Genomic DNA, 21,578 nt, shown 5'->3' on the forward strand with positions numbered 1-21,578 from the left:
GGAGAGTATTAGTTCAGTAAGGACAGGTGTTTGTAATCTGAACGATCATTTACAAACTGAAAAACATATGCTACACTCTGAACAAATCGTTAAGTAAAATTCATCATGAATGACTCACAGGTATAGCATGCTATTAAATAAAAATTGATTTAAGGGAAAGGAAAAGAATATTTTCAAACCACATTTTATGGTATGGTTATTAGGTATATAACATATCATGGTTGTTTCAACATTTGGTTGACAGAAAGAGAACAAACCTGCATCCACAACATAGGCTAACTCTACTGAAAAACAACAAGGGGTCTTTTAAATGCACTTTACCATAAACATGATAGTACCATACCATGACCTTTGATGTACCAGTCATAGGGTATTGGTTGGGATGGAAAACAATCCTGATTTCATTGAGGGTGATTTATCCTGCGACCCATCACACCTCAAGTGAGCACTCTACTACTAAGCTACATCCCCGCCTCAAGAATTGTTTAAGTTTACAACTGCCTACTGCAAAAAAACACAACGAATAAATCAGATGGTGCAAATCAGTATATAGCCGATGATCGATGATAAAAGTCACCCCAATTCCCCACACTAGACATGTAATGAATTCTTGAGGTACAATAAGAAACATAAACACAGCTACATTATCAATTAAACCATTTAGTGACAAAATGCCATTAAAAATGTTAACAGAAATGGGTTCATGTGATGTAATGACAAAATGCCATTAAGACTGTTAAACAGAAGTGGGTTCATGACGTACAAATGTTCACATCAGTGAAAACACTTAATGACAAAATGCCATTAAAATTGTTAAACAGAAGTGGGTTGATGAGATGTACAGTGACAAAATGCCATTAAAAACGGTTAAACAGAAGTGGGTTGATGAGATAGATGTACAGTGATAAAATGCCATTAAAACTGTTAAATAGAATTGGGTTGATGAGATGTACAGAGTGACAAAATGCAGGGATGCTCACATCAGTGAGGAGTTTCTCCAGACTCTCAGACAGCTCACAGAAGTAGTTGGTTGTCACTAGCTTCTGTTCTGACTTGGCGAGACAGTCGCGGGCCAGCTCGAGGACCTGGTGGTGGGTGAAACACAGCACAGCGTCAGACTCCTTCTCTGGGCACAGCGTCTTGTTGTGCTCTATGAAGTTACGAAGTCGGTCTTCCATCTGGGCTGTGGCCTGGAAACATATTGTTACAGTCAATGTAGCTTATGACATACGCTGCAAATTTTAGAAGGATAAGAAGCACCTTCTTATTAGAGTTTTTGAATTATGAACAATTAAATTTAAAATATGATGTGAGATTGCGGTATCATATGAAATCAGCATGTCCACAACATACTGCTCTTCTGTTCATCATGATGGGAGAAATTTTGATTCCTGTGATGTGTATTTGAAATTTATATTTACATTAATCAACATAATATGTCGAATAGAAGTACATGCATTTCTCCATGAAATTTTAAAAATGTATTTATATTATCATTTTTTTAAATTTAATTTAATTTAACATTTTTCAATTCAGGGCCGTAGCTATCCTGGCCCATCATTTCAGTAGTAGATAAGTTTGTTGGGCATTAAATTTAGTTTAAAAATTGTGGTGGAAAAAAAAAAGAAGAAAAAAAAAGGAGAAGAAAATAGCTAAATTGTTTTTAGACAAGTGAATCTAAATACATGCAGTTTCAATTGAAGGTCTACTGTATAAAGGCTGAGCGGTGTTGTATATTACCTTTGGAAACCTCTCCTTGTATACACTGTTCATGATGATCACTTCAGACTCTCCACCAGGAGACCGCGCTGGACTACTGCAAGTTGAAGACAAATCGTAATGATGCTCACACACCATAAACTAAAACTGCTTACAAATAATTATTACAAAACTGAATATTTCACAATAGTTTTTTTTTAAAAATCAAAATTTGAAAAGATAAGAAAAGATTCCTTTCCATTGACTAATCCAGTGCAAAATTTTAAAAATTAAATTTGACTTAGAATATTCAGTATTCTGTATTACAATATTGCAATTAAAGAAATATGTTTCAAATGATAATTTAAACATTTTTTTAATGATTTATTTCATCCTCATTTCATTTGGCATTCAATTAATTATTTTAACGCACAATTAATTTCAAGAAGAATCTTGTTTATGTGTATATATATTATTTACACATATATATTTTATTACATAAAATAGGTTTTACTGTGCAATGAAAATAAGTTTGTTAAACATACATATATGGCGTGCATTTCAACATTTTGCACATGATTCTTATAGGTTTACTTTTTTCATTTTAAGTATTTAAATTTTGAACTATTGTACCTATCATCTGATTAAAACATATTTGTATATAAAGGTATGTGTACATAAACAAATACTATCTAATAAACCGTAATGGGTGAAGCAATTGACCAGGACGGTCCTTCTGAAAGTATTGCACACAACACTTAAAACTGTACAAAGCTTCTGAGTGGATGCTTTCTCGTCTTCTTTTTTTTTTGCCATGGACCTTAATTGATACAAATGATTACAGCCTGCCATCTGATTCTCCTAAGTGATTTGTAAGTAAGTGATTTGTAAATATGTGTTATTTGTCTTAACAATGTGGCAGTTCTAATGCTGTACGTCCACGTGTACAGTCCACTAAAAAGAGAATAACAAATTTGATGAAAGCCAGAAGCTCTTTATGTCCATGCTACAGATCATGAATGCTTCAAGCCATATCAATTTGATTTTCGTCTGGCTGGAATATATAAATGATTACAGCCAATGATTGTGATGTGTTGTTAATGGCAAACTTGCATGATTTGTTCAGTGTTTCTAATGAAAAAAATGGCATGATTAAAGAATAAATCCCTCTTCTTTGAAACTTGGGGTGATAAAGGTACAGTACATGTACTTTGCCATCTGGTAGTGGTATTGATTTCAACAAAAATTCCACTAATTGTACTCGAGAAGTCATATATGTGTTGGGTAAATTGTCAATTCAGGGTCGTAGCTAGCGGAAAAAATTATAGAAACTTAAAGAAAATTCTCTTCTTAACCATTTAAGGAGTTTTAGACTATTAACTACTCAATTGCCCCCCCCCCCCCCCCCCCCCCCAACAAAACATCCTAGTTACGGCCCTTCCATTTACCATACCATTTTAACCATTATAAATGTCTGGTTAATCTTTACAAACATACTTCTATGTAATATTCATTACTGTGAAATTTTGTATGAAATAATAACATATTTATGTATATGATGACTACATCTAGAAATGCAAAAGAGCTTCATTTGGTAAAAATAGCTCACATGTTATAACTATATACCTTTAAGTATAGCCAAAAAGTATTACTGATGTGCAAATATCATGCAACAAAGTCTTTATAAACTGCAAGAACATTCAGGAATATAAATGACATTTCTCGTGAAAAAGGAAGTACATGTAATTGCTGAAACACGAAGGTAAAATATTAATGGAAAGTGATGACATTTCTCGTTAATGTGTCTTTCATTTGTCTTCTTTGGGGGTTTTTTCACCTAAAGGAACATGTGCAAACTGACAAACAAAGAATAAGAAAGAAACAGTTGTCAAAGAAAAACGACTGAAGTCAGTGGTAAATTTAAATATCAGTTTGTTAAGTAAAGTGAAGTGAAGTGAAGTATTGCAGTAACAGAAATCACACAAGATGCTGAGAAAAATGGAAGTGGGGTGTGCAAAACTGGCAATGTGGATAAACGCCTGATAAGTAATAACAAGGTGTATTTGGCTGTGCCCAAACAAAAATGATGTATGTCTAAAAGCAAAATTAGCTCTTCTGTTTATTACTCTGTAAAATAATAAACTATTTCTTGAGCTTTACTGACAATTAAAAAAAGCTTTTTCATCATCATAACAGAATCTTTTAGAAAAGACTGTTTTTTTTTGTTTTTGTTTTTTAAATTGAGTTATTAACCGCCAAAACAAATATGGTAATGTCATTAGAAATTACCTTTTAGTGTACATGTACATGAATAATATATAATACAGAATTAGGTATATATGTATATGGATTTAAGTCATCATTAAAACATATTCAAGCAAATATAGTAATAAAGGTTATAAATGAAAATGCATAAATATCCATGTAAGCTAACTAAAAACTACTTATGCCATAAGCTGAAGTAAATAGTTAACACAAAAGTAAAAAAGTCTCTTACTCTAGAGCAAGCCAGGAAAGGCTAAACAGCAAAACAAGAAAAAATGAGAAAAAAATGAAGTATTAATAGAAACAGTAAAAAACACACTTAAATTAGTAAAAATATTAAAATTAACATCACATTCTGTCAAGCATATCAGCAATTTGATTTCATATTCAAAACAAAAAGGTCTTAACACAGTAATCTTTGGTTATGTATATACAAGTAATATCCATGTAATAGTAATCTGTAGTCCCATGCAATATACGGCTCAAAATAAACTGTGTAGTAAATACTGTATAACATACATATCATAACATTTATGTAAGCCCTATGACACAGTTATGAGTTGAAGGAAAAGAAATATATATTTGTTTAACATCTCAGCATATTACAGACTCGTAGGATCGAAAAGTTTGTTTTAAAGTTAGTTTTGTTTAACAACACTACTAGAGCACATTGATATATTAATCATCGGCTGTTGGATGTCAAACATTTGGTAATTTTGACAGTCTTAGAGAGGAATCCCGCTACATTTTTCAATTAGTAGCAAGTGATCTTTTATATGCACCATCCCACAGACAGGATAGTACATACTACGTCCTTTGATATACCAGTCATGGTGTGTAGCATCGAAATTTGGTGTGTATATATGTGTGTACGTATGTGTGTGTGTGTTGGGGGGAGGGGGGGGCATAATCTCTGGCAACAGGTCACAGCCTCTTGTTGTGCACAAGCCTTATTTTATCTTTATTTATTGAGTCGAACAAAAAATGTACATTTTTGCCTCGAAAGGGGGGAAAGAGGGAAAGAGTCTGAGCTGTGCCTGCCCAAGTTCGTAAGGGCCTGCATTATAATTTAAGCTACAACTATTTGGTGTCTAACTAAGGTGTAGTTATTTCAGCACTTGGTGAAGGAGAAAACCCACTACTGCCACAGAGGCTATTCTTAGCCCACAAAAGCAGTACCTTCCCATTGACAGGACAGTACATACCATAACTGTTGATGTATTAGTCATGGTGCACCTGTCTGGACATGGGGAAAAAACCTCACAGTTCACCAAGGGTGATCTATCCCAATGACCCACTGCACCACAAGTGAGTATTCTACCACTTAACTACATCCTGCGCCCCCACCCCACCTACCCACCCATCCACCCACGCACCCAAAAAAAGAATTGTACCTTGCACACATAACCCAATAGACATAATTATTCAATGCCTGTACAATGGTAGAATTAGGCTGTTTTAAAGAAAAAACACTTGCTCCCTTGTTTATATTCAGTAACTAACTTGGAAGCACTGATTATCCCAGTTAATAATACACAATAGACTTCACCTGTCACAAAGGATATAGACAATAACTTACGAGTTAGGAAGAATTACGGATTATCTGTCCTGAGTGAAATTAATGTTGTCAGTCACGAGATTTAGTGAGTAACTGACAACATTAATTTCACGAGGGACAGATAATCCGTAATTCCGAGTATCGAGTGGGTTATTGTATTTATTACCCATAGTGTAAATAGTTTACTTTAAACTTCTTACATGACACAAACTATAATATACAAGACGTGAAAATCTGAGAAAACGTCACAAAAGAAAAGCAATAATGTCAAAAGCTATCTTTAGGTACACAAATCAAAGGTAAGCAAGAGAGGTCACATTCGTAATGAACCGATGTTTCTAGTGGGAAGTGAATTACAAAGAAATTAGTTTAGAACATGTTTAATTGTTAACAAGAACAAATTGCTTAAACGATTTCAACAAAAACTGAACACTGGTGGAGCTAAATGTTTTGTAAAATCTCGAGGAAACCGACGACGTCACCAAACTAACGTCATGACGTCAGCGGGGAAAGATAGCTTCTATCATTCCCTAGAGAAAGATAGAAAATATCTCACTGACCATATGGGTAATAAAATCAACTCTTCCCAACATATTTATCCATTTCAAAAAAAAAAAAAAAAAAATATATATATATTTTTTTTTATTAAAAATAATCATGATAAAAATTATTTCTCAACATTTCATTTAACTTTTGACATAATTTAAATTTATACTTAAATGGCTAGGTAAATGTTTTAACATTTGGTGATCATGTTCTACTGTGCATACAGGTAGATTCACACGACTACACAGACAAGCATAGTAAAGTTAATCAACTGAAACTTAACCATTTCAATTATCCCACATGTATATTTCTTCTGTCTGCCACTTATAAAACCAAGCCACAGGTACATGGCAAGCATGCTTTTGTTACAGTAAACAGTAAAACTAGACAGGTCACAAACATGTTGTTTTTAATTAGTTCCTGGGTAATAATAACCACATAATAAACTGACAGCTGTGAGTGTCAGTCAACATGGCTTGGGGTGGGACGTAGCTCAATGGGTAGAGTGCTCGCTTGATCGAGGTGCAATGGCTGGTCATAGGATCAAACACGTTCTGTGGATTTTTAAAGGTGATGCCACACAATACGAGTGCCCCGTATGAAAATAGCCACAAGAATAGCCAATTAAAATTGACATTTTCATCGGTTGCTATGCAGTCGGCTATATTCTTGTATATGGCATTCTTATAATGAATGAGTGAATGAATGAATGAATGAAGGAATAAAAGAACGAAATGGTTTATTTAACAACGCACTCAACACATTTTATTTATGGTTATATGGTGTCGGACATATGGTTAAAAACAACACAGATATTGAGGGAGGAAACCCACTGTCGCCACTTCATGAGCTACTAGCAGCAAGGGATCTTTTCTATGCACCATCCCACAGACAGGGTAGTACATACCACATCCTTTGATAGACCAGTTGTGGTGTACTGACTGGAACGAGAAATTGCCCAATAGGCCCACTGACAGGGATCGATCCCAGTGAATGAATGAATGCTTAACGTCATTCCAGCATGAAAAACACATCGGCTATTGGGTGTTAAACTAAGGCTGCTCTTATTGTGTGGCATTGCCTTATTTTTTTTTTATCCCGTCCCAACCAGTGCCCTATGAATGGTACATCAAAGGATGTGTTAATGGTATGTACTATCCTGTCTATGGAAAAATACATATAAAATGTTCCTTAATGGTTTAATGGTAACTATACATGTATGTCAAAATTATCAAATATTTGACATCAAATAGGCAATGATTAATAAATCAATGTGCTCTACTGGTATCGTAAAACAAAACAATATTTTTATGTAGCAGTGTTTCCATATCAGTGACCAGGTTTTTGGCAATAGCGTCCACACTATGTCAAAAACTGCACACACGACAAACGGCCATAAATTGTAGATACACACAAAAATGTTGCAATTTTTATTAGCTTTATCATTGTTGCTGGTATAATTACCTGTATGAGTATGAAAACAACATACATGTATATGTCAATGTAGTGGAGTATGTATGATAAAGTGTGGATTCATGAAAAACGTAATTCACAGGCCCCATAAGGACATTTACTTATAATATACAAGTTCATTCAGCTGTGGGTTCAAATCCCTGGCCTGAACATAATTTATATATATATATATATATATATATTATACTGTATGCACTCAAAGATGCAATGTCTTGAAAACTAATCTACAGTTGACACAACACAGGTCTAGATTGACTTTATATATGCCATATATTAATCTTTATCACTATTGTTTGATAATGAGACTTCTGCATGGATGAAAAAAACCAACAAAAAACCCTGTGCATTAATGAATACAATCATACAATTGCTTTTGCTGACAGAATGTGAATGCACTGCATACTAATTAAAAAAGCAACAATGTTTTTAAAAAATCAATATTCTATAGTAAAAACTAGTAAACTAAATGTCAATTCAAATACACACACACACACACACTCGCACATATATTTTCTTTATTGAATAAAAAAAAGAAGAAAGAATGAAGCTGAAAAATATATTAAATTTGAAAAACAAATTAGGATTATGCCATTCTTTGATAACATGCAACAGCTGCAAAGAACATAATAAAACTATTAAGATTCTGTTTCTCAAACACAGGCACACATACATGTACATGTCCAAACACACAAATCTCATATTCGCACATACATGTAGTATATGTTTACAAACAAAACAAAATAATTTACACAAGCAATTCAATTAAATATAACAATAAAAATGACTAAATATTTAACATCTTACAACAAATTAGAAATCTGTCATGTACTGATCATAGGGAACATGAAAAATTAACATTCAGACCTCTGAAAATTGCGAGCAGAACAATCATTTTGATAGTGCATCACTTAAATTAAATTATGCATAACACATTTTTTTGCCCGAGCAATAAATTTGGAAATGAATTATCTGTGATGTGTTTTTGCATTAACTATTCAACTTTTTAATTCTCAGAGGCCTTATGTTTTCATAAAACTTTACCATCACACAAAATCTTTAAATCTCTCTCTCTTTTGCTATCTCACAAACACAGACACCAAAAAACACACAAAAAAACACACAGAATTTACAAGATAAAGCTAAAAATTACCAAAGAATACATTTTGTTAATTAACCATCCATTAATTGCATGCAATACAATTCAATGTAAAGTGTAAATAGAGAAATTAGTAAAACAAACATTTTTAGGCCACTTCAATTTTTAACAAGTAAACTATTACAACTACATGTAAGACTCAAAGAATTGAAAAGCTTCATTTTAAATATCATAATTTGTTCACTGCCCACTCATTTTAATTTTCATCTATATGCTGGTGTGTATTTTATCCAATGCTTGTTAGGTGCAAACTATGTCCCAGGTACTGCACATGCAGCTTGCTGTGTGGTGGATCATAGGATCAATTCCCTTCAATAGGGCACTCCATTCTTAGAAGCGTTTACATGACTGGTATATCAATGGCAAAGGTATGTGTTGTCCTGTGTACATATGTATAGATGCTCCCTTGCTGCTAATGGCAATCAGTCTCTTTAATGTATGTTACAATGACCGTACATGTATGTTTGATTAAACAAAGAAAGAAAGAAATGCTTTATTTAATGATGAACTCAACACATTTGGGTTTTTTCAACACATTTTAAATTACGGTTATCTGGTGTTTAACAATTTGGTTAAGGATCACATAGATAATTTGAGAGGAAACATGCTACCACCACACCATGGGCTACTCTTTTCAATTAGCAGCAAGGAACCTTTTACATGCACCATTGCACATACAAGGTTGGACATACCATGGCCTTTGTTAAAGCACATGTGAAGCACGATCCAGCCAGTGTTCCACAACTGGAATGAGAAACAGTCCAATGGACCCATTGATGAGGATTGATCCTAGACTGACCACACATCAGGTGAGTGCTTTACCAACTGGGCTATAACCCGCCCCTTTATTAAATAATGTTGGTAGGTGCTATACAAAGATTACATGTATTTTCCAACTGTAGTTGATCGAGATTGATTTAACAGAAGCATAAAACAGTTACAACTTAAAACAACTTGTGAACACTTAATCAAATCTTCCAAACAATTGACAGATCGAACATCTAAGTAAATTGGAAAATATCATCATTTAGATATTATCTCAATACGTATATTAAATAAGTATAGAATTCACAAAATGGAGGTTTAATGTAGTCATTTTAAAACAGTGCCCATGTTTTTAAAAAATGTGCAATGTTGTAAAGTTACTATCAATATGAGGTGGGTTTTTTTGTATACATATCAAAAATCAAACGAATGTGTTTGCGATTTTCTGGCTTTGCATGTACATGTTGCTATTATACTACTTCAATGCCTGTAAAGTACCTGTAAATGTGCAAACATTTTTCTAAGTCATTCATAATATTATATCCCTCCGAAATACACCCCCTCCCCTAAAAAAACACACCCAAAAACCCCAAACAAACAAAAAAACCCCAAAACAACACAAACAACCCACACCACTAAGAACAAAAACATTGCTGTGGCCAAACAATTAGTTATGACTTCACCCAAAACAATGCAATAGTTGGCATTTATTATTAGTTTGTTATATTCACCGCTGATACATGTATTTATCATGCAGTATGTTAAAATGATATGGAAATAATATACCCATGTTATGGCATAACATAAAACAAAACAGTATGTGGTTTAACCAACCTGTAAGAATAAATACATGTGCAGGTTGAAGTTATAAAACATGGCATGCATACAAGCCTTTGAAAATTACGAGAATTACCAGTTTGTTCATGGATCGCTCGTGCAAGTTTTCTGTAACACATTTTTTTTTCATTCGCGAATTAAATTTAAACCATCACATGCATCGTCATAATAGGTTCCACAAAAACAAAATGGGTTACGTAAATTTGTTTTCAATTCTCAGGGGCCTGATATATATGTACATATAAGTAAAATTAGATAAAATTAATGTTAAGAATCTATGATATTTAGTGACACATGAAAACCAGATTAGAGTTAATTAATAACCAACACAAATATAAGCAAGCCTGGACGATCTAGTCAACAACAAAAAAGCATGGGATCATTCGCAATCACAACAACCAAAAACATTCACATTATATACATTAACACTTAGTAAGTTTGAACAGACATCCCCAGTTTTCTGCTATATTGTAACATGTTTCAGACTAACAGAGGCTTCTCAACGAAAGAAAAAAAAAAAAATTAATTACATTTTCAAGTTTAGAATATCAGTGTCTGTAAATATAAAGTGTTTCTGGTAGGCTTAATGTTTTTAACAGACCAAACTGGATTCTGTCTCCTTATAAATTTATACATGTGATTTTTTTTTTTTTTTTAGGAATGAATGAATGTTTAACAACGCTCCAGCAGAAAAATACACATGAGCTATTGGGTGTCAGAAAAGATATATTAGGAAGTACAACTGGAAATTTGAGATATACTACACGATGAAAAACACTTTGACATTATAAACAAGGAAATACATTTAATATGTAATTTTAGTGATGAAAAAGGCTACGCTAGTTGGAGAGATCATACAAAGGCATCAATCTCAGGAGATTTCCTTTAGTAATAATAAAAAAATGACATATATCAATTGAATTCTTTTATATTAATAATATAAAAAAACAAAATAATTTTAAAATTTAATATTGATTTGCAAATGGACATTTTATTGTAAACCAAAAAACACAACTGATTTGTGCAAAGCACACAATAATAATACAACAACTCAAAGACAAATCACAAAGCTGTCCCACACACATTTGCAAGGGTCTCAGATCCAATATAGTATACACACAGTATATGTCCAGCCTGAATCATTATGAATATCACATACTGCACACACCATTGATTACAACAAGTTCCTCAACACAAAGCGGTGTATAGCAGCAGATTTGCCGGCCAAATATAATCAATCTGTATTATGGCATTGAAAATGTCATCAATGAGAGTTGGTGAAGCATGGTCAAATCTTGTGTGGTTATATATAAAAATATGCGTACAAAGATCGGGCAAGTGGTCATGTGCCAACTTCAGGCAGGAAATCTTGTCAGAACACTGCTGGATTGCGGGCAATATGTTGACAGCAGGATTAAATGTTTACCTGATGTATGTGGTTTTTTTAATCGAATAGACATCAATGCATAACATTTTGAAAGAAAATCAACAGAAATCTCCAGATGTTACAGTCAGTATTGTTATCACCGAGAAATTATATAATTAAATTTTAATTTTTTTTATTGAACTTTACTTATTAAATATGAATCATAACATGTAACCGTTTACATAAAATCAATAGGCCCTGTTTTTTTCAATCTTTGACATAAGATGCAAGATTTTGTTTTACAAAATTTAAATTTTGTATTACTGTTATTAATGCTGAATTTGAAATTACAGTTTAATGCCTACACAAAACTACAAGAACTGCCTGCATGAACATGTATACTAATGAGACGGTCCTGAGTTGCAAACTTATGATAGACCTTTTAAACTTTTTGCTTGAATAGAGAAGGCTGGACGAGGAAAAATGGAAGATGGGTGGAACACAAAGGAAAGGAGAAATAGGGGAATGAGAAACAAAAGGAAGCAACAGAAAGAGATGGAAAGACAGTATGGAAGGATTGAAGAGAGGAGGCAAGATGTAACTATGCTGAATAGAAAAATATGAAAATAAAACAGTCTCTCCCCCCCCCCTCCACCCCACCCCAAAATTTAACATATTATTATAGTAAGACTATTCTTCTTTTTTTTTTACGAATGGAGAAGACATTACCCCCAACGAAAAATTTGTATGGATAAAATATTTTTAAATTTTTATTTCCAGCAATGCCAGACAATACTGGCAACGAAAGCCCATCACAGATGTAATAATTAACAATGTCAGACAAATGTACAAATGATGCAATGACAACAATGATCCAAAATAGAACATAATACAATGTACAGGTGTTAGTTAGTCAATGCGCTAATACACATATCATGCACCAAGAAAGCAAACAAGCATGTATGTGTATATATATATATATATATATATATATATATATATATATATATATATATATATATATATATATATATATATAATACATGTACCGTCTCCATTCAAAAGCATGTGTTTATCACCAACCGGTGTGCATGCAATTACCTCAGACTTCGAGACCTGGGTCTCATCTGTGGTGAGCACCGTTCGTCGTCATCCACCGACGTAACCATCCCCACCCCGCCCGCCATGTTCTCTGAGCTGCCAAAGTGCTTTGACAAGAACCGTAACTCTTCCGCGGTAGGCTGGGAGGGAAGCTGGTGTAACTTTTCTTGAGAGGAGTAGCGAGACTGAAAAAGAAGTGAAATAAAACCAAATTCTATTTAAACTGTTTTTAGTCAAATGAACTGCTAGACAGTTTCCTGAAAAAAAAGAGGAAAAAAAAAGAAGAAAACAAAAGGAGAGATAAAAAAAGAAGTACTGGTGAGGTACATACACATGTAATAAGGTTTTTTTGTTTTAGGGAAGCATACACATTACTGGATGTGTATGATTGGATTATCATTAGGTGAAATCTGTACAATAGGATGGACTAACATGTAATAAGGTTTTTTTGTTTTAGGGAAGCATACACATTACTGAATGTGTATGATTGGATTATCATTAGGTGAAATCTGTACAATAGGATGGACTAACATGTAATAAGTTTTTTTTGTTTTAGGGAAGCATACACATTACTGGATGTGTATGATTGGATTATCATTAGGTGAAATCTGTACAATAGGATGGACTAACATGTAATAAGGTTTTTTGTTTTAGGGAAGCATACACATTACTGAATGTGTATGATTGGATAATCAGTAGGTGAAATCTGTACAATAGGATGGACTAACATGTAATAAGTTTTTTTTGTTTTAGGGAAGCATACACATTACTGGATGTGTATGATTGGATTATCATTAGGTGAAATCTGTACAATAGGATGGACTAACATGTAATAAGTTTTTTTTTGTTTTAGGGAAGCATACACATTACTGGATGTGTATGATTGGATTATCATTAGGTGAAATCTGTACAATAGGATGGACTAACATGTAATAAGTTTTTTTTGTTTTAGGGAAGCATACACATTACTTAATGTGTATGATTAGATAATCAGTAGGTGAAATCTGTACAATAGGATGGACTAACATGTAATAAGTTTTTTTTGTTTTAGGGAAGCATACACATTACTGAATGTGTATGATTGGATAATCAGTAGGTGAAATCTGTACAATAGGATGGACTAACATGTAATAAGTTTTTTTTTGTTTTAGGGAAGCATACACATTACTGAATGTGTATGATTGGATTATCATCAGGTGAAATCTGTACAATTGGATGGACTAACATGTAATAAGTTTTTTTTTGTTTTAGGGAAGCATACACATTACTGAATGTGTATGATTGGATTATCATTAGGTAAAATCTGTACAATAGGATGGACTAACATGTAATAAGTTTTTTTTGTTTTAGGGAAGCATACACATTACTGAATGTGTATGATTGGATTATCATTAGGTGAAATCTGTACAATTGGATGGACTAACATGTAATAAGGTTTTTTTGTTTTAGGGAAGCATACACATTACTGGATGTGTATGATTGGATTATCATTAGGTGAAATCTGTACAATAGGATGGACTAACATGTAATAAGGTTTTTTTGTTTTAGGGAAGCATACACATTACTGAATGTGTATGATTGGATTATCATTAGGTGAAATCTGTACAATAGGATGGACTAACATGTAATAAGTTTTTTTTGTTTTAGGGAAGCATACACATTACTGGATGTGTATGATTGGATTATCATTAGGTGAAATCTGTACAATAGGATGGACTAACATGTAATAAGGTTTTTTTTGTTTTAGGGAAGCATACACATTACTGAATGTGTATGATTGGATAATCAGTAGGTGAAATCTGTACAATAGGATGGACTAACATGTAATAAGTTTTTTTTGTTTTAGGGAAGCATACACATTACTGGATGTGTATGATTGGATTATCATTAGGTGAAATCTGTACAATAGGATGGACTAACATGTAATAAGTTTTTTTTTGTTTTAGGGAAGCATACACATTACTGAATGTGTATGATTGGATTATCATTAGGTGAAATCTGTACAATAGGATGGACTAACATGTAATAAGTTTTTTTTGTTTTAGGGAAGCATACACATTACTGAATGTGTATGATTAGATAATCATTAGGTGAAATCTGTACAATAGGATGGACTAACATGTAATAAGTTTTTTTTGTTTTAGGGAAGCATACACATTACTGAATGTGTATGATTGGATTATCATTAGGTGAAATCTGTACAATAGGATGGACTAACATGTAATAAGTTTTTTTTTGTTTTAGGGAAGCATACACATTACTGAATGTGTATGATTGGATTATCATCAGGTGAAATCTGTACAATTGGATGGACTAACATGTAATAAGTTTTTTTTTGTTTTAGGGAAGCATACACATTACTGAATGTGTATGATTGGATTATCATTAGGTAAAATCTGTACAATAGGATGGACTAACATGTAATAAAAAAAATTTGTTTTAGGGAAGCATACACATTACTGAATGTGTATGATTGGATTATCATTAGGTGAAATCTGTACAATTGGATGGACTAACATGTAATAAGGTTTTTTTTGTTTTAGGGAAGCATACACATTACTGAATGTGTATGATTGGATTATCATTAGGTGAAATCTGTACAATAGGATGGACTAACATGTAATAATTTTTTTTTGTTTTAGGGAAGCATACACATTACTGAATGTGTATGATTGGATTATCATTAGGTGAAATCTGTACAATAGGATGGACTAACATGTAATAAGTTTTTTTTGTTTTAGGGAAGCATACACATTACTGAATGTGTATGATTGGATTATCATTAGGTGAAATCTGTACAATTGGATGGACTAACATGTAATAAGGTTTTTTTTGTTTTAGGGAAGCATACACATTACTGAATGTGTATGATTGGATTATCATTAGGTGAAATCTGTACAATAGGATGGACTAACAGTTTATCTATGAACCAAATATTGATAATACTGCAACCATTGGAAAAGGAAAGAAAGAAAGAAATGTTTTATTTAACGACGCACTCAACACATTTTATTTACGGTTATATGTCGTCAGACATATGGTTACGGACCACACAGAGTTTTGAGAGGAAACCCGCTGTTGCCACTACATGGGCTACTCTTCCGATTAGCAGCAAGGATCTTTTATTTGCGCTTCCCACAGGCAGGATAGCACAAACCCATGGCCTTTGTTGAACCAGTTATGGATCACTGATCGGTGCAAGTGGTTTACACCTACCCATTGAGCCTTGCGGAGCACTCACTCAGGGTTTGGAGTCAGTATCTGGATTAAAAATCCCATGCCTCGACTGGGATCTGAACCCAGTACCTACCAGCCTGTAGACCGATGGCCTCCCATGACGCCACCGAGGCCGGTCCATTGGAAAAGGAGCCGTCAGATTTATGAAGTTATTGACATTCTTTACCAAAAATGGAACAGACAATTTTGTAGCATGGGTATCATGTGACACATTTATATTGGCAGAGAAACACTTTACGTGTTTTAACATTAACTTTTGGCTTCTTAATTTATGGCGAGCATGCCATGGTTGATCAAAACTCTCAGGCTATGATTTCAAAATATAGAAGGTATTTTAGCTAGAACCATAAAAAGTAGGTCTTGACATAAAACATATCAGGGGCCTAGCTTCCATATATGCTGGTACGCAGCTGCGTACCACCTGAGATTGCAAATAGTTTTTTAAAATTAAAATATATGATGTAAATGTGTGTATGCTCTATGCAAATAGCGTTTTATTCCATCGCTGAAAGAGTCTGCATACCATATGGAAATCCCAAGCTAGGCCCCTCATATCATCAGCCCAAGTTATACTTGCATGCAATGTTTGATGGCACTGCATGAAGTAGTAAATGAGACACGTAACATTTTGTTCAGCGTCACGTTGTGATTCACTACTAAAATTTCAAAGATTGTTACACTATTTTAGAACATTAAACAGTAGAACTTTGCTAACCAATTTTCAATTGACTAGAGATATTGCTACTCAAAATGTTAAAAACAAAATGTTCCCTGGTGGAAATGGATCAGACAACTGTCAGACATTTCCTTTTATGTGCAGTAATCCATTCAAAGTAGGTCACAGTGACCCAGTAATGGAATTCGACAACTGTCATCCAAAGTTACTTGCATGCAAGGTTTGATGATCCTAATTAAAAAAAAGGAAGATATGTCCAGACGAGGATTCGCTTTAATGTACAGTAAGCCATGAAAAGAGCTTTTACAGTGACCTAATAATGTACAGTAACCCATGAAAAGTTTTCACAGTGACCTAATAATGTACAGTAACCCAGGAAAAGAGTTTTCACAGTGACCTAATAATGTACAGTAACCCATGAAAAGATTTTTTACAGTGACCTAATAATGGTATGCATCACAACCCCATAACAACTTGTTCCTGCATGTTAGCTTTAATGGTTCTGCATGTGCTAGTAAGGAAGATATGGCCCAGACAAAAATATTTTTGATGTCCATGAAATGAGGTCAAAATGAACTACATGTAGTAATAATATGCACTATCCCAAACTGTACTTACATGCAAGGTTTGATGATCACATATATGAATTGATAAGTACGATATGCCCTGAACAAGGATTCAGTTTGATGTGCAATAAACTATGACAAGTAGGTCACAGTGACCGAGTAATGGTATGCAACACAACCCCACCCCAAGTTGTTCCTGCGTGAAGTGGACAGATGGATTATGCCATACCATAATATGACCCATCAAAGTTGGATGTATAAAAATGGGAAGGAGCATAACTTTTATAATATTTTGTAATACATTCCATAACATGACATCATTTTTAGCATATTTTACATAATTACATTGTTTTCTCAGAACTCAGTAGCTCAAAACAGTTTCCAACAATAAAGATCTTTTTAATTTATTATCAAATTCTACCTTGCTCTGATATTGGACTATTAGGATGTAAGGTTTCAAGAATATTACTTGCTGAAAATGTATACCAAATGTTTTAAAACAATCCCTGAAAGGATTAGTTAAAAACAAATACAAAACATTATTAAAGGTCAAAATTAACATAACATTACATCAGTCATGATTCATAGCCCTGTTGGCAACATGCTGACAGTTACAAACTGTGGATGGATGGATGGATGGATGGATGGATGGATGGATGGATGGATACAATATTAATCATTTAAACATAAAATTATTTAGAGAAAACATACAAAATTAAGTAGGAATACAGCCATATTGGCAACAATTAGTAATCAATAATTTTATTGATGACATCCATTAGATGAAAAAGAAAGCAACACAGTCAGCTAATGTGTTTTCCTAGCTTTTTAATTGTAAAAATAATCTCGGCATATCCTGTTTCTGTGTAACCTGAATAGGCTGATGAAATTGTACTGTAATCCAAAATCATACATAATGTCAATAACTGCTGTCATTTTTCCAATGTTATCCACAACCGTAAAAAGGACAACACACATAAGCACACAATAGGGTTTTTAGCAAACCTAATGGAGCAACATGGTTCGGGCTATTACCTGTCTGACAATGCATGATCAATCGGATAATGTACTATCCATTTAATAATGCAGCACAGAATCCGTGAAGTGTTGGGAAAAACAGTTCAGTAAAAACATAGTTAATATTTAAGCTATGTAATATGGTATTTGTTGCACAGCAACTACATGATACACTATTTATCTTCATGCAAGCCACCAAATGGGATGGTACAAAAACATAAAGCCAATTCTTTTATATAATGAATCTTGTCAGGAATTAAAAAAACAAAAAACAAAAACCCACACAAACATTTGCTGACAATAAGATTCACTGGAGGTGTGGTTAATTGTAAAAATCAATTCTCCTTCGCAACAATGACTTTGTAAGAGTCAAACAGTTATTGTTAACCAAGTATGCTGTGCATCCCTATATATATCAATACTTGAGCTGAGTACGATACTTGATTTAAGTATCTATAGTCCGTTCCATCCTCCTATACACAAAGTTTTTTTGTAAATAATTTCAGTTTGGTTCAACACAAGAAAAAAAGTAAAACTGTTCTGGAATCAGCACCAAAAAAACTTACAAAAAATAACATCAACTATTTATGTGTGCAATTTAAAAAACAATCAGCTCAAAAATTACATAGTATGAAAAAAGGCATTCCCTGTGGGAAGTACTATAAATTCTAAGACATTTTTAACTGCAGAAACTGTTTTTACACCTCTATGCACTGTTTGTGTCAAATCCCTAAATTTTCTTCTCACATTTATACACTGTGCTTCAAAAAAGATTTCAATGAATACAAATTGCTATAGTCAAACTGCCATTAGTTACTGGTAAATGTTTTATGGTATCCAGGTAAAATATCTTTAAGGTTTTTTTTTTTAATTCTCTTGACTTTTTGTCCTGAAATTCATTGTTTTAAAAAATATTTTCTAAAAAACATATTTTGCTAGTAAATTTAAAATCAATCACTGTTTCAGTGTTAATTTATTTATGGTCTTCTAAGCGAGTTTTAATGTATTTATTTTTATAAATCACCACACAATTAACATTATGTGCATTCTAATTCCTTAATCATAATTCTAAAAAGATACATGTAGTTACATGTGTAGCTTCTGTAATTATAGTAACAAATTCCTTTACTTTTCCCTCATATCACTAACTCAAAAAAAGAAAAGAAAAAAAAGAAGAAAAGAAAAGAAAAACCATAAAATGAATCTTGATAATTATATATAATACTTTCCTACATTGTATGTAATTATCACATCAGACAGTACCTGTAATTTATTTACAGAACTGATTAAAAAAAAAAAAAAAAAAAAAAAAAATATATATATATATATATATATATATATATATATTCCTTTGGAATTTTGCAGATGAACACCCCTCCAACCGCTCTATACCCCCAAAATCAACTCAAAATGAAATTAACATTGATTTAATGTTTTTCATATCAGTGACTATCAAATAAATAATCACCTTTTAGTTGCATCTAGAACCGAAATAATGGTTCATCAAGAAAAAAAGACATTACCTTTTTTAACAATAGGAATTGCTGCAGGTCATATACATTACTTTGACCAAATATCTCTGTATGTACATACATCCTAATATATATGTACCTTTTAACAAACAATAGGAATTGCTGCAGGTCATATACATTACTTTGACCAAATATCTCTGTATGTACATACATCCTAATTATATATGTATCTTTGCTCAAGTAAAAGTGGAGTGATATGAGCAGTATACGTTAAATATATTGATTTTTTTTTTAATGTATTCCATTTAAACATATGAAAAACAAATCTATAAATTGATAATACATACCCATATGATTCAAGAAATGTTTAAAAACTTCTTTTCACCAAGACACATACATGGACATGCAGTTGGGTTTTTACGACATTTACAGAGTAAGATGTGTGGATGGCTATCACATTAATTGACTTTGGTCTCCCGCTATTTTATGTCATAAACAGGTCTTTGCAATGACATGTTTGTTATCTTAGTAGTAATGTTAGTGTACATTTAAAACATCAGAATTTACAGATATGTACATCAGATCATGAATTCAATCTATATGTCTTATGCTCAGCAATGTTTTGCTATTGCTTAAAATTGAAATGATCATTCAAATAAAAATATGTAACATATATATATATATATATATTAACATTTTGGAATATTTTAAGCCAACAGAAAAAGATTTCAGCTAAATAAATTAGCACTTAAAAATTATTTGGCTGAAGAGACATTAAATAATTTAAAGAAATTGAAAATGTATTCCATTTAAAATGACAATACTTTTTTTTCTCCCATCTCTAGCTATGCAAGACAGACCCATTCCATGACGTCAGCCCATACAGAATAAATCTGTTTTATATAGGCTATGACGTCATTGCTTTTAACATGGGGAGTAATAGGTCAAATAAAGAAGTTACTTTTTCAGCCATCTTTGTTTGTTCATGTAAAATAATGATTTATTTATCAAATGAATGGGAGAAAAAGACTCCATCATGTGCGGTCATGCGGATGGAAAAAGTACACCCGGGTCGAAATTTCCACCACCTCAGATGTACTTTATCTATCCCACATGACCACATATGATGGGAGTCTATTAATCCATTCATACCATTTTTTAGAATACAATTAAAACAAATTTTCTGACAGTTAACAAAATTAAAACATCTTTTCCAAGTTAAAAACTGAACACGAGTTAATTACATCGCTTATACTTGCAGTTAACTTGAATGTCATCTTGGTATTTCAAGTGTTTTAGAGGCGAGACGTAGCCCAGTGGTAAAGCGCTTGCTTCATGCGTGGGCGGTTTGGGATCGATCCTTGTCAGTGCGCCCATTAGGCTATTTCTCGCTCTAGCCAGTGCACCATGACTGGTACATCAAAGGCCATGGTATGTGCTATCCTGTCTATGGGATGGTGCATATAAAGATCCCTTGCTGCTAATCAAAAAAGTGTAGCCCATGAAGTGGCAACAGCGAGTTTCCTACCTCAATATCTGTGTGGTCCATCACCATATGACTGACGCCATATAACCGTAAATAAAATGTGCTGAGTGTGTCGTTAAATAATCAGCCAATCAGATGTCTTTAAATCAACCTCCAGCAAGGATCTACTGACATGTAATAACATCAATCTCACATTGCTCTTTTATATGGGTTTGTAAGAAAAATGGGTATGCAATGCTCTGCCTCTGGGACAATGCATATACCGTATATCTTCGCCTATAAGTCGAATTTTTTTCACCCAAAAATTATTTTGTAACTTGGGGGGTCGACTTATAAGAGGGTAAAAAAATTTCACCAAA

At 33.0% G+C, this 21,578-nt stretch overlaps 1 protein-coding gene across 4 annotated transcripts in view; it reads right to left on the reverse strand.

The window, feature by feature from the left end:
• LOC121375097 (microtubule-associated serine/threonine-protein kinase 2-like) overlaps window positions 1–21,578 on the reverse strand; it is a 170,075-nt gene that overhangs the window by 25,970 nt on the left and 122,527 nt on the right. For 3 of the 4 annotated variants that reach the window (XM_041502333.1, XM_041502335.1, XM_041502336.1), the window contains 4 exons: window positions 12,766–12,950; window positions 4,196–4,216; window positions 1,741–1,816; window positions 981–1,190 (listed from right to left, as the gene is read on the reverse strand). In XM_041502333.1, the coding sequence (XP_041358267.1) occupies window positions 981–1,190; window positions 1,741–1,816; window positions 4,196–4,216; window positions 12,766–12,950 (492 nt within the window). The remainder of the gene's footprint in view (window positions 1–980; window positions 1,191–1,740; window positions 1,817–4,195; window positions 4,217–12,765; window positions 12,951–21,578) is intronic. The other variant, XM_041502334.1, reaches the window with a different exon arrangement.

Source organism: Gigantopelta aegis, chromosome 6 (genome assembly GCF_016097555.1).
Source record: "Gigantopelta aegis isolate Gae_Host chromosome 6, Gae_host_genome, whole genome shotgun sequence".
NCBI lineage: Eukaryota > Metazoa > Mollusca > Gastropoda > Neomphalida > Peltospiridae > Gigantopelta > Gigantopelta aegis.